At 46.8% G+C, this 13,694-nt stretch overlaps 1 protein-coding gene across 4 annotated transcripts in view; it reads right to left on the bottom strand.

Annotated features, from left to right (window-relative positions):
- Positions 1-13,694, bottom strand: part of GLI3 (GLI family zinc finger 3) — a 270,176-nt gene that overhangs the window by 56,332 nt on the left and 200,150 nt on the right. For 3 of the 4 annotated variants that reach the window (XM_049096343.1, XM_049096344.1, XM_049096346.1), the window contains 3 exons: positions 7,761-7,974; positions 6,832-6,948; positions 5,076-5,216 (listed from right to left, as the gene is read on the bottom strand). In XM_049096343.1, the coding sequence (XP_048952300.1) occupies positions 5,076-5,216; positions 6,832-6,948; positions 7,761-7,974 (472 nt within the window). The remainder of the gene's footprint in view (positions 1-5,075; positions 5,217-6,831; positions 6,949-7,760; positions 7,975-13,694) is intronic. The other variant, XM_049096345.1, reaches the window with a different exon arrangement.

The raw sequence follows: 13,694 nt of genomic DNA, 5'->3' as shown, positions 1-13,694 counted from the left end.
TCTCCACTCATTCATTTGACGTTTTATGTGCACACAAAACTAATTTCTGCCTCGTATCTGAGACCCCTATCGCATCTTACACTCAATTTTCTCTTAGGTAAGGATATACAATGCAACTTGAGCAAAGGGATCAAAATTAGATGGAAAACATTTAAAATGCAAATTTAGGATCATGGTATTAATATGAAAATAATGTCTTCAACACATCCTAACTTCCCCGCGTTTCTATGGATGCACCAATTCTTCACAGATTAGATGTGCCTTCTTTACATCTAAATCTCTAGGATATTAAAAAGAAAGCCCTTCGTTTTCATGCTGCCTATATACAGAATTTGTTTTCAAACGGCAGCAAAGGTGATTATAACTGTATTCTTCTGATAAAGGAAATGACAGCATGCTTTAGAGATCAAAATTTGCAGCATATGAAAGCATTTAAAATCCAAGTAGGTGGTTAATCACTCTACAAAAAGGTGAATTTCTGACACCAGGCTCAAAGGATACAAATGGAGCACAGGGACTTATATGCCACCCAGTTGAAGCTGGGGCTGATGGAAACACAACTCACGTTCTCTGCCCTTCGGCCCCACTGGCAGGAGACGACACCCACCGCGGTGGACCTGCCTACAGCCCTTGCTGCAGACTCATTCTGCTGGGGATGGTGTGGGGAATAAAACTGGTAAAAAATAAAAAAAATAATAATAATTTGGGACGCCTGGGTGGCTCAGTGGTTGAGTGTCTGCCTTCGGCTCAGGGCATGATCCCTGGGTCCTAGGATCGAGTCCCGCCATCAGGTTCCTGCAAGGAGCCTGCTTCTCCCTCTGCCTATGTCTCTGTTGCTATCTGTGTGTCTCTCATGAATAAATAAATAAATAAAAATCTTCACAAAAATAATAATTTGGCGATTTATAGACCTTAGGAAAGAATACTATGTGTGTTACTTCTCAAACAGAGAGAGGGTTGCTTCACTGAAGCAGAGGGTAGAGAAGCGCAGAGATACAGCTAACAGGTGGACGTTAGGGATGGTGATGAGACTTTCTTTCTTTTGGGTCCCAGCACTGCCATTTGCAACTATCACCAGCCACTGAGCAGCGGTGACCTGCACTGAGGGCTGCCCTTTCTTCACCTCCAGTCCTTCTCTTCTTTGGCAAAAGCCTCTCAGAATCGCTGGTGGGGCGCAGGAGGGCACTGGGGAACACAGCACGCACGTTTCAGCGAATGCATCCCACTAGCATGGGCTCAGGCTGCACAATATTTCAGATGCCTCGCCCCTCCTAGAGCCAAACATGGGACATGGGGCAAGGAGAGAAGGAATGCAAGCAAGAAATGGGGTTCAGGAGGGTCTGGAAGCCTCTCCCACCCACGGGAGAGGCCCGGCCTGAGGACAGAAGCTGAGGTTTTCGCAGGCCAACAAAAGCTTCAACAAAACAACAAAACCAGAAACGCCTCGAGAACCGATATTCTACGACTTCCAGAAATAAATGTAAAGATTCGCATCTTTTGGGAACATAAAACACGCAACAGCAAAAAAAGAGGGTCTAACTAATTTGCAATTGAAGGGAAAATGTGGACCTCCCCACTTATTTTGAGGTGTGAGAATACACGCTTTCGGATGCCCAGGGAAGACAAGGCGCTTGCATCTTGACAAATCAATAATAAATTCAGCCCTACCCAAAGGCGCTCTGAATTAATTTTTAGATGGCACCTCCTTCTTCCTCCCTTGTTTCACTTTTAGCGGACACCAAGAAAGGGACAAAGTACAACAAAAACCTAACAAACCCAACAAAGATGTGGTGAACCAAAACACACATCTATCCTCTTCACTTCTGGGCACGGAAGTGAATTTCTGACAAATCTAATACTAACTAGGGAGTAACCAATCCCACTTACAATGATCATGCTGGGAAGAGAAATTAATTAAACGTCTCCGTGATAAAGACCCCCCCCCCCCCGCCGCACCCAGAATAAACACGCAGTTGGAGGAGGACACAGCGCTTGAAATAAAGGAGGAAGAAGGGGAAGGCAACGTTTAGCCCATCTGTTGGGACAGTAATAGGACGAGGTAATCTTTCCAAGGGAACACGGGGCGCATTACGCTGGAAACGAGACTACCTGGCGGGCAGAGCCGGCGAGTCCCTAATTCTCCTCTTCAACTTTGCGATTTGCTAATGTGAAACATATGTCTCCCTTCTGCACCCAGTTCAAATGACTCTGGAATCCCAACCGTGCAGCTCAGCGACTGAACCAGAACAAGGAGAGAACTTGTCAGGATTTAAGAGCTTTCAGCAAAGCCCTTCAATTGCAGCCAGCACCCTATTCCACGGAAGGATATCAATTATAGATAGTGACTTGCTTTAGCAGGCAGTCGGGACTGTCAGACACTAGATAGACAACCATGAAGAATCATGAATCTTTCTATTAACTGTAAGAGGGGGAAAAAGAATGGGTCATGGCTATAAATAAGGCAAAGCATCAGAATGCTTTAACACCTTGCCTCTTGGTCGCATGTAGCATGAAAATGCAACTAATTCACAGAATGTCGTCTCTCCGAGGAAAGCCACGGCGACAGAAACAGTTCATCCTTCCCTCCGTCCTTAAAGAAGTAGGTTGCAGAACTGGTATATTTCTTGTGTTTCCATCTGCTACCAAAATGATTAGGTGGACGTAGAGCCATTCTTTCAATCGGCAAAAAATAAAGTGCCCACGCTCCCCCAGGCCACCGCTAACGCCACCAGATACACCCACGGGGAGGAAGGTACCTGTACGTCAGGCAAGGAGCAAACTCCCCTTGAACACACAAATCTGGACTCTCCACACAAGCAAAGAGGGTGGGAAATAGTGCTAGAAACTGGTGGTTTTATTTAGGTGGTTGCAAGTTCTATAACTTTAAGCCATTTAACGTACATACTTTATCTCAGATTAAAATTAATATCATAAAGGGAATATATTGGATTTTCTCCTACCCCTGACATGAATTCCTTCTGGCTGATTTGGAATACAAAAATTTCCACGGTACACGGATTCATTCTTTTTTTTTTTTTTTTTTTTTAACGGTAAGGCCCATGACACAGTAGTCATGTAAGTTGATCGTGTAAGCAGATCTACCCTAAAACCACTCAGATTTCTCTCCCAAAACATCATCACTACCTTAAAAGCTTTCGCCACAGAGATTAACTACACTTTCAAGAGCCGTGGTCTCTGAAAAGCTTTCACTTTAGGTGGGCAGCAGGGAGGTTACAGATGCTACCTCAGACCTGCTCCTGCTAATGAGCAGGATTCCTTCCAACTGCAGGCTCAGAACAAGCTCCTTGCTCCATCCGGCACCTGCTAACAGCTGAACCATCATCACAAGCCCCCCTTGGAAACTACAGTGACTTTTCCTCAGAAAAGGCACCAGGGGAGAGCGTCACCTCTCAAGAGGACGTTTTTTAAGAGCAAGCAGCACGGGCAATGTCTCGTTCACGATGGCAGTTTCCATGCAAACAACTCCTTACATCTGAAGTTTACTCACTGTACCATGAAGGGTATTCCTGGCATACTTGCCCCCCCGGGAATACCTGCCTACGCTAAAAGAAACATGCCAAGCTTCCCCCCCCCCCCTTTGCTATTACCATGTCTCTGGTTTCCATTAAGACTCAGCAAGCAGGAAGGGCCATTAAGCAAGGCCTGGCTTAAAAATAACACTTGCATCAAACTAGAGAGAAAGCATCGAATTAAGGTCATGGAAAAATCTGGAAATACACCTTGATTAAAAACATTCGACTTTCTAGGTTCTTGCTGTGCTGAGGAATCTAGAATTCTTCCTACACAATTACAAGGAGACATGGTTAAAAAAGGAATGGGCCGGGGAGAGAACCGTGCTGATGTCACGCTGGCGCCTCAAAACATTCTGTGCATCACGGATCGCAAAACCTGGCAAACCATCTACTTCACACTTCGACGGGCCGGCGAGGTGTGGACTACATCACGGCACACGGGCCAAGTTGCAGAAGACACCCTGGAGGAGCTCACGCGGCCGGTGAGAAATGCGGGGTGTGTCAGGAATGGTTATCACTGCAGCGTCTAAATGGAGAAGGGTTATCAGGAAATAGGGATCATCCCAAATTAAAAGTTGCCATAAAGGAAAAGAGAACAGGGTGAGCGTGCGCAGTGGGTGGGCAGGGGACTCACAACGGAGCGCCTCTGTCAGATGTCATGTCACGTAAAAATAAGCTGACCAACCGGCCACACGTAGCAGGCCGTCCTTACTGCCTCGATGGGACCCTGCGGCTTCGTAAGTCTCGGTTACAGAGCGGCCCTTCCATCCTCTGGCGTGAATGACAGAGCCAGATCCAAAGAAGCCGTGGCAAAGGAAGTGTGCCTAGCCCGGGACATACATGCCCGTGGGGGTGGGGAGCACACTGCGTTATTGGGAATAAAAACCAGTAAGACGAGGCGTGACCATGCTACAAAAATACACGCCCCTGAACACATTCTACAATGACCCATCACTGTCCGTGGGACTACCCGCCCCACAAATGGTTGGCCTTACGTCAAGGAGCCGTGCTAACGGCTTCCCCAGGCCTGTTCCTATCCCACCTGGAAGACTCACGGCTGCATAACATAGTGGGACGTTCCCACAACCCTGCAGGTTTGGAGGAAGACTGCAGAACAGGAGGAAAAACAAAAAAACAAAAAACAAAAGGAACCGCCCCCCCCCCCACCCCAGCCCCCTCTACAATTTTTCCTACCGTCGCTGGGTGTAGGAGAAGAGACTCAAACTTGGTTAAAAGGTTAATAATAATTCATGTCCAGCTTACTATTACTCAATAACCATCAAAGACGCTAACTCAAAATAGTGTTTTCGGGCTTACAGGATCAGAGTCATTACGCTCTCTATTGAAGACTTTATTGAATTTTACACTAAGCTTTAGCTGACTGAACAGGTCAAGCACCCGGGCTCAGAGTTTTCTTTCTTCTCAGAAAGTCATAAAGCCCGTTCCCGTTTGCAACGCTGCTGGCTACGAAACCTGACTCAGCGCAGGGTCAGGGCCAAGGTCACGTGGCTGCAGAGCCCACTGCCCGGGCCCCCCACTCACGTGCACCAGCTGCTCCTGGGTGTCAAACTCCCGCGTGCAACCTTCCCAGTGGCAGTTGGTCTCATAGATGACTTCGGGCTCTTGTTTGCTTTCGTCTCTGTCACCCTCTTCCTTTACCAGGGTTGTTCCTTCTGGCTGTTCCTGGAGGGGAGGGGTGGCGAGGTAGGGTGGGGAGGGAGGGGAGGGGGGGCGAAAATCAGACACAATAGAAGGAAAGATAAGAGAAAGGAAAAACAAAAGCAAAAACAAAAACAAAACTTCCATTGGTCTTCATCCTGAGGCAATTTTTCAGTGGAGGGGGGAAAAATAGGAGCCCAGGTCAATCAGCTGGATTTTGTGAACAGAAGTAGTCAAACATATGGAATCATTTGTGTGCATGTTTTCTGATTTACCAACTATGTCTTCAGAGGTTGTTAATTTGGGATTTAGGAACAGTCCAAACCGTAACGGTGATAAGAAGCTGAGACCAAACTTGGCCCCTGAACACGAGGGAAGAGAGAAATGAGAATGTCATCCTGAAAGAGAAGCAATGAAATGAGGTCGCGTCGTCCTTACCCAAGAGACTGGCCTTTGCTCTTTCGGTTAGATTCTTTCTAGTGTATTAATTCGTTTATCCTCATAGTTTGGAATCAGGGAAATGGTTGACTAGGAACTCTAACTCCGCTTTCCCTGCCTCTGGAGACTGTGAGCCACACTCTGTGGGCCTCAGAGGGATCACATCTTCCTGGTTCAACTTCCCATCTGCAAGGACGTGGCTCGCTGCCCAAGAACCACAGCATCTACAGCTTGGCGGCGGAGTCTTTTTTACCCTGAGGTAGCTTCAGCAATAAAAATGCAAAGAATTTCCAGAATTCTGGGACATGATTAGGTGCAGATTCAGGATCTCATCTGGGGCAGGGTGACAAAAACTGTATTCAAGCGTTTAGGTGGAACCAGCCGGGCGATTGGCCGGCAAAATTCAAGAAGGCTGGATTTCAGAACCTATGACACCCACTCATTCCATCCTCAAAGTGCTCACTGGAAAGGAAATCTGGGCGGAGGGAGTTGGAGCTTGGGGCTGACGCGGCCTGGACGTAGAAAGGTCCAGATTCTGTGGATGTCCAGATTCCTGTCCAACCCCTATTTCTGGGAATTAACACTCACTGACCTCCTTCCTGTGTCAGGCACAGGGGTCCTAGGAGACAGTATTACAGGCGTAACAAACACATCTTAAAACTGAAGCCTGGAGGAGCTAAAGGCCTAAAAGCAGAGACCAGATTGGAATTTCTAAACCTGCCCTTTCAAGACTCTGGTTAAAGGACCAGAATCTAACTGGCCTCAAGTTAGTTTAGTTGTGCCTTGATCCATCCCTCTGTTCTCCAAGCTCTCCCGGCAAGTGGAAAAAGGCAAAATAAGAACAAATAAGACCATGGTCAGTGTAAGGAATATCATCAACTCTGCCCAGCTCGGGCTCAGGGCCAGGAGTTTTGTATTTCCGGCCCGAGACCAGGGCTAAGGACCGACGCTTGGTCATACCAGTGATCGGTCACAAATTAATCCCACCACTTAGACCATGAACTACAGTTCCTACCCTGCACAGCGTTTTTGTGTTTGCTTCTGCATTAGAGAAAGAGACTGAGCCAGACTCCATAAATGGCCTTGTGTCAAATGCGGGGTATGGCCAAGGGCCCAGGCCAAGAACACAGTGGACAAGGAAACGCTGTGAGAGACATCATCCTGGAGGAACCAGCTGGCCGCCAGAGCCCCGGTACCTCACCTGCTGGCCCCGTGGCCCCGGGCTGGGTAGGTCTTCGTCAGGTTTGATCTTGGACCGCTTGTTGTGCATCAGGTCACCAGTGCTACTCACCGCGGACTCACTCGTCGGCTTGTTCTGCTGGTCACATTTGCAGGGACAGGGACAAAAACAAACAAACAAACAAAAAACACACAAAAGTTTTGATCAATAAATGGACTATAGCTATAACATGGAACTGTAGATAAGTAGGCCTCTCTGGAGGCCTAGAGTCCTAGAACAGGACTCTGATCACGCCCCATCCCATGACAGCAGAGCTCAGAAAATGTGTTCGAAGGCAGAGAATGCATCCATGAGGCAGCTCCTTGTTTTCAACTCATGAGTATAAACTTCTCGTGGCTTTTCCAAAAGCTAAAAGAACAGAACAGGGGGCCTGGGCTTTAATGAGCTCCAATAGTGTTATTTAGAAGAACAAAGTTGCGAGGTGGGTAGCAAACCAAAAGAAAGTTTGCAAAGTTCTTTAATTAAGGGATTCAGATTCTTCTCTGAGCCGTATTAGTGAGGAGACAAGAGCAGAGGGCACAGCATGGTTTGAGTCTTCCCGTGAAGTATCACACGATTCTAGACGCCAGTGGACGGTCGCCAGATGAGAGCGACGCCTCCATGCAACGTATGGGTTACACAAGCACCGGACCAGAGGGAGCCCAGCCCTCATCAAGCAGCCCACCTTGCCACCATGGATGAAATGACTCTGGGGGAAGAAGCCACTGTTTAACGAGGACCACACACATCACATGGTCACCAACACTGGAGACTGCGGCCCAAGGTTAGGACGACGGCAGTCTTAAAGCCATGAGAACGCATAGGTACTGGACATGGTCACAGCTCAGGGGGTGGTCAGGCTCCCTTCTAGGACTACCAGACGGTTGGGCTCATCGAGCTGTCTCTCTCACCTGTGAGGACTCAGAAGGGCCAGAAGTGACCTGGACGGGGTTGAGCACCGTAGGGATCCCAGGAATAGGCCTCTGCGTTGGAAAAGTTGGAGCAGGGTGGATGAGCGGAGGGCTGTGTCCAAAGGCCGAGCCTAGGCTCTGTTGTCGGCTTAAGATTTGCTGATGCATGTGGAGAGACACGGGTGCAGAAGGGTAGGTGAAGCTCAGGGCAGGGCTGCAGGTGGGGAACAGAGAGTACAAGACTGTCACTCACACGGAGCGCAGAGACTGCCGCGGGCACGTCGTGGCCGCGCCTCTGTACCGGTGTTATTACCATCCCCAAACGACATCGGGTCTGTGTGTTCAAATTAGAAGGTAAAAACGGTTACTGAGGAACATCCTAGACGCTTCCAAGGGGAAACGTGGCTCCTAAGGCAAGACACGCAGGTGCGTGCGCCCAGACACACAGACCCGACATAAGACTCGGCACAATGGAAACAAAAGGCACCAGCTCAATAACAGCTATTTATTGCAATAACAAACTTTATATAAAAAAGAGAATGGGTGACTACATGCTTTATAGTACTTTTATTGGCTCTCACTGCCGTATGTTGCTGTGCATGGACCAATTCCTTTAATCTCGGCTCACGCTGCGTGCTTTCATATGTCTCCGGATCTTATTACAAGAGGAAGGAAAATCAATTGGTTAAATGTGTTTTGAACACCATGCTTGTCATATCACTCATTTGTTTGTAAAGATGGAAAGCTTGGTTCATCCAGAATGCCACCTAAAGAATTTCCATCAGTGCCGTCTGGTTACAGAAGCTGATGGATTAACCTCTCTTGGCTGAAATCGGTGATCAATGGGCTTCGGTAGAGGAATATTCCAGTGGGAGGGCACAGCTCCCTCTCCCAGCTAAAGAGCAGTAAATGTCCAGGAAAGCCCATTATACATGCTAATGCCCGTCACCGCTTCATTACGCCCCAGCACCGTCCAGCCTCCAGTGGGCCTCGAGGAAGCCACACTATTACCTGAACATTTCTCGGCGGGCAGACAGTCCCGAACCGTTCTTTGTGCTGGCACAGTTTAGGAATCAAATCCTCTTAAGAGAATGAAGGGTTCTCGGGGAAATGCGTGAAAAACTATAATTGCATTCATGAACATGTCTTTCTTAAAACATAAATCAGTGGAAAAAAAAAAGAAATAAAAGATGGATATTTATATATATTTGCTCCGTCCTGCTGTGTAATACCCAGAAAGAATCAGGGTTTCCTGTCATGTCAAAGGTAGGATTCATGCAAATTTCCAATCTGGTGGGTTAATTACTATTGCTGGTAAGCGCATTAGCTGAGAATATAATAATTACAATAACAAAATTCAGACCACTTCAACAACTTTGGGTAATAATTCCGAAGATATACTCCGTTCATTAATGTGACTCCACATTTTGCCTATTTGACTACAATCCATGAAAGGCGGCTTCAATGGGATTACATTACTATTATTCCTACAGAGAACCTTGCATTACAATAGCTTGCCCATTTAAGACTGAATATCATTAAGAATACCCTCGGAGAATTTCACCCAGCTTGGAGGAACCCTCCTTTCATTCCGCATTGTAGTTCTGTAATAAAGGCAAGCAGAAACAGGGTGAAAACAGTCATTGTTCATGGCAAGTTAGGGAGAAATCAGTAATAATATTCCGTTTCTGCAGTGCTATAGTTTCTGCCCGTGTTTCCGAAAGCAACCGTGAATGATTACAGCGAGACTCCGCTAAGGTAGCTGTGTGGATGATTGATAGGGCATTAATCAAAAGATGCATATCTGCCCCAGAATTTGTTCACAAGCTTTCTTCTAATAGCTGATTTCATGTTCACTGAGCTCTATGCCAGTTTGTCCAATTTATTTTTCAGTGTACAAGCCATTCATCAAAAAACACAATGATTTAACGCCCCCCCCCACCCCTTTCCTTTTGGTGAATGGGTATTACTAAGTCCAAGTACCTTATTCTGCTCATTAAAAAAGCAAAGACCCAAAGACCCCACTCCACATACATTTGCAATGTGACACAGAGTTTGCGGGAGCCTCCGGACACCTTTCCAGAGTTTCCTGAGCTCAGGCCGGCATGGAGGGGGCACCTCCGGCCCCTTGCACGTCGGATGCGGGACGGCACCGCATCGGGGGGCTCAGCACGCCAGGACCCGATTAAGAGTCGAGGCCTTCAGAGGAAAGATCCCATAAGGCAGGCGATGCTCTCAGTGGCCTGTTAAAGCGATTTACCGATGTCCACAGCCGGGCAGGTCGGGTCCGATTTTACTTTCCAAAAGATGTCAGAGGGAAGGAAAGCAAGTTCCAGCCTGCCCCTGACCTCAGCAGACTCAGGGAAGGGCAGGCACGGCTCTCGACACATCCGGGGGGCGTCGCGTCCCCTTGCGGGAGAAGCAGGTGCCAGGAATACATTCTCCAGAATGCAGGGCTCTCAGCTTCCAGGGGACACGATGGGGCTCGCCTCGCCGCTTATTCCGAAGGAGCCAGCCCAGCCACGCTGTCCCCCAGGAGTCCGGGGCAGGGGGCCGGGTCCCACCCCGCACAGCCCGCGCTGCCACCGGCTCCTCGAGGTGCCCGGGCGGCGGGCTGCTCCTCTGGGCCACAGAGCCTCTCTGGAACTCGAGGACCGTCGCGGCCCCTGGCGCTGTCACGGCAGCAGCAAGGATGGGGAGCCAGGCTCCTCCCGCTCACCGGGGGGCGTGGAGGTGGCGGCGAGCAGAGGCCCCCCACGCTGGTCCTGCGGGGTCCCTGCTGAGCTCAGCACGGTTGCATCTCTTCTGTCAGCGGGTCTTAGCTAAACTGTCACCTCCTCAGACAGCGAGGCCTTCTGAGACCCAGGCCCCCTCGGAAGGAGCCCCTCCGATCACCTGCTGCTGGAGGACACTGCTGTTCCCTGGCCACACCTGCACTCAGCCAGTCACACCCTCCCTCCCTCCAGACTGTGGCGTCCCAAGGAGCAGGCCCTGGGTGCCTGGAACACGGCCCAGCACACAGCAGGCGCTCAGGATTGAGCCAGTGAGCCGCCGGCCTCTCCTTCAGTCTATTAGTTCCCAGTTACTGCTGCGACGAATTATCACAAACTGAGTGGCTTAAAACAACACACACACACACACACACACACACACACACACACACACTACCTTACTGGCTCATGAAACCAGCCTTGGGTGCTTCTGGAGCCTACAGGAGTCCTGCCTCTTGCAGTTTCTAGAAGCTGCCTGCATCCTCTGCTTGTGGCTCCATATCACACTCCCACCTTCCTCTTTAATTACATCAGGGCCACCCGAATAATCCAAAATAATCTCCTCATCTCAAAATCCTTAACTTACCATGGCTACAAATGCCCTCAGGACGAGGACCACTTTGGGGGCCTATCAAACTCCAAATACTCAATTCAAAGAAAAATACGTTTTCTTCCTAAAACCGCCACTTGGCGATGTGTCTATAAAACAATATAAACAAAGCTAGTACCTAGATTCATGTCTTTCTATAGAACTTTAGGGACTGAGGACAGTCTTTGATGATTACAGAGGTCGGAATTAAGAAGAAAAAAAAATCCCACCTTTAGAAGTCCTGAATAGTTTATGTATTCATTCCACAATTTTCTAGAAATGTAAAGTATTGATATTGTTGAGAGTTTTTATAAATATCTTCTTCATCCTCTAAAGGACCTTAAAATCTTGGTCCACCTGAGTACTGTTACCTCAAAGCCTTTTATATTTCTGCTCACCCTACTCTTTCCTGTGGATCACATGAAGAAAGATTAATTTTACAATCTGATTTCTCGATTCTCTTCACTCAATATCTTTTTTTTTTTTTTGCTATGACAATTTTTATTTCCAGAACATCACTTGGGTTTTTTAGCAAATCGATTCCTCTTTTTAAGCCTTTTAGTTTTTACGTAATTTTTATTTTTTTTTTAATATTTTATTTATTCATGAGAGACACAGAGTCTTCACTCAATATTTACCAGATTAAATATAATTTTTAAAGGACTATTTTTGTAGCTTTCACTTCTTTTCCAAATGACTACGTGAAAGATGGGGTAATTTAAAAGATAAATATTTATAAAAATGTGACTTACAATTTATTTACTTATGTTTAGTTGATGACACTAGGAGGCAAAGTCAGATGGCCCCCATCTTCCCAAGCAATGTGCTAACAAGATCACGGGCCTCCTGAGACAACAATCCAAAAGTAAGTCTTATGGAGGAGAGGAAAGATAAGTGCTCAAGTCATACAAGTGTGAGGAATATGGGTTCAACCGTCCCAAGATCCCACGGAGCCGTCAACCTGGGATGTGCATTCTAGGCATCCCATCCCAGACACAGTGTGCAAGAGTATGTGGGGGAGCTTCTAGAAACTAGTGATCCTTGCAAAACACTTCTGAGAGATGCTCTTCTAAAACAACGGTTATTAAACCAGAATAAATTAATTTCAATATTAATTTGCCTTTTACTTTCCTCAGAGCAGAAAAGGAGAAAGGTGTGGATTTTAGGTCCTTGACCATAACGTGCGTGGCATCCTCATCCACTAAATATAATTTCCAGCCAGTAGAAGAGATTTACAGTTATAGAATTTTTTTTTTAAATAAAATACTTTAATGGAGCATTCCTCTGTGTTTGGTGACTCAGGGACAGAACTATGAGCACATCTTTATAAAACTACTCACGGTCAGTTCCCCCTTTATGTTCGGTGCTGAGCTAACAGTGATCAACAAACTGATGTCTAAGTGGGAAGCAGTTCTCCTGTTTTCCAAAGATTTAAAATGAAAACTCCCCAAATCCGAATCTTTGAAAAAGGTTTTTTTTCTTTTTTTTTCGAATCTTTGAAAAAGTTTTGATGTATTTACTCTCTATCAAAAATCAGAGGTAAAGGTTTTCCAATACTCTTTTGCAAAGTATGGTCAAGTTTTGCAAATTGGGCCTTGTTTCTTAATTTGCAGTCAGTAGTGTAGTCACGCCTCATTCAACTGGAAGTCTCCTGTCTGGGACTCTAGCAACTTCCCCCAACCTAGCTAGAATTTGGAGTGTAAATAGAAAGAAAATGTTAAGCGAAATAAATCTCACAAAATGCACACATGAAATCATGCATCAATTAGATGCATCAATATATCCCATGTATAGTCCCAGAGCATGAAATAATTTTTGCAACTAGAAAGGTATCTGTTATAACCAATACACCATACTTTGAAATTCATAATCATTTTCCACTTTCACAACATTGTTTTTTCACGCCAAGGAAGTAACGGGAGCCGACATTTGTACAGAAACCTTACGATTAATCAGTGCATCAAGTTTATATTTAATTCCTAGAATGACATCTAAGTGGGAACCCTAAAAGTTCCTATTGCCGAAGATCATTCGCTCAACATTCATTCAACCCTACTATACATAAAGGTATTTCGGACATTAATATTCAGGTTGGATGGATGAAATCCAATTAAAATGGCTATAAGATAAGCCCATACATGTTTCAAAAACAACTCAGGCATTCTACACACAACAGGCAAAGAGGGTAGGGGGTGCCGGGTAATGCAATATGGGAACAGTGTACGTGGAGTGGCGTAATTTGGCCTGCCGCGGTCTTTCACATTGGCAGGATAAACAGAGCTGATGGCAGCATGGAAGAGATCTGTTATTCAGTAAAAATAAGGCAAATAAATCAAGGAACTCCAAGAAAGATGGCAAGAGGCTGGATCACCCAGCCACCGCACGCTGAGAGGTAAAAGTTTCCGCCTGATTGTTTAATGACGTCCATCCAGATGGCAGCTGTCCCTACCTGTGTCACCGAAGGAGGAGGGCCACTTCCACAGCACGCAGTGCCACGGCTCCTCTGTGGGAACACAGGGCCTCGAGGACGAGTGTGCACGAGTGGTGCTCTGCACTTCTGACCTACATCTTCTG

The sequence above is a fragment of the Canis lupus genome, chromosome 18 (genome assembly GCF_003254725.2).
Source record: "Canis lupus dingo isolate Sandy chromosome 18, ASM325472v2, whole genome shotgun sequence".
Lineage (NCBI taxonomy): Eukaryota > Metazoa > Chordata > Mammalia > Carnivora > Canidae > Canis > Canis lupus.
Note: the sequence above shows the minus strand (reverse complement) of the source record. Positions and strands in the feature narration are given on the sequence as shown.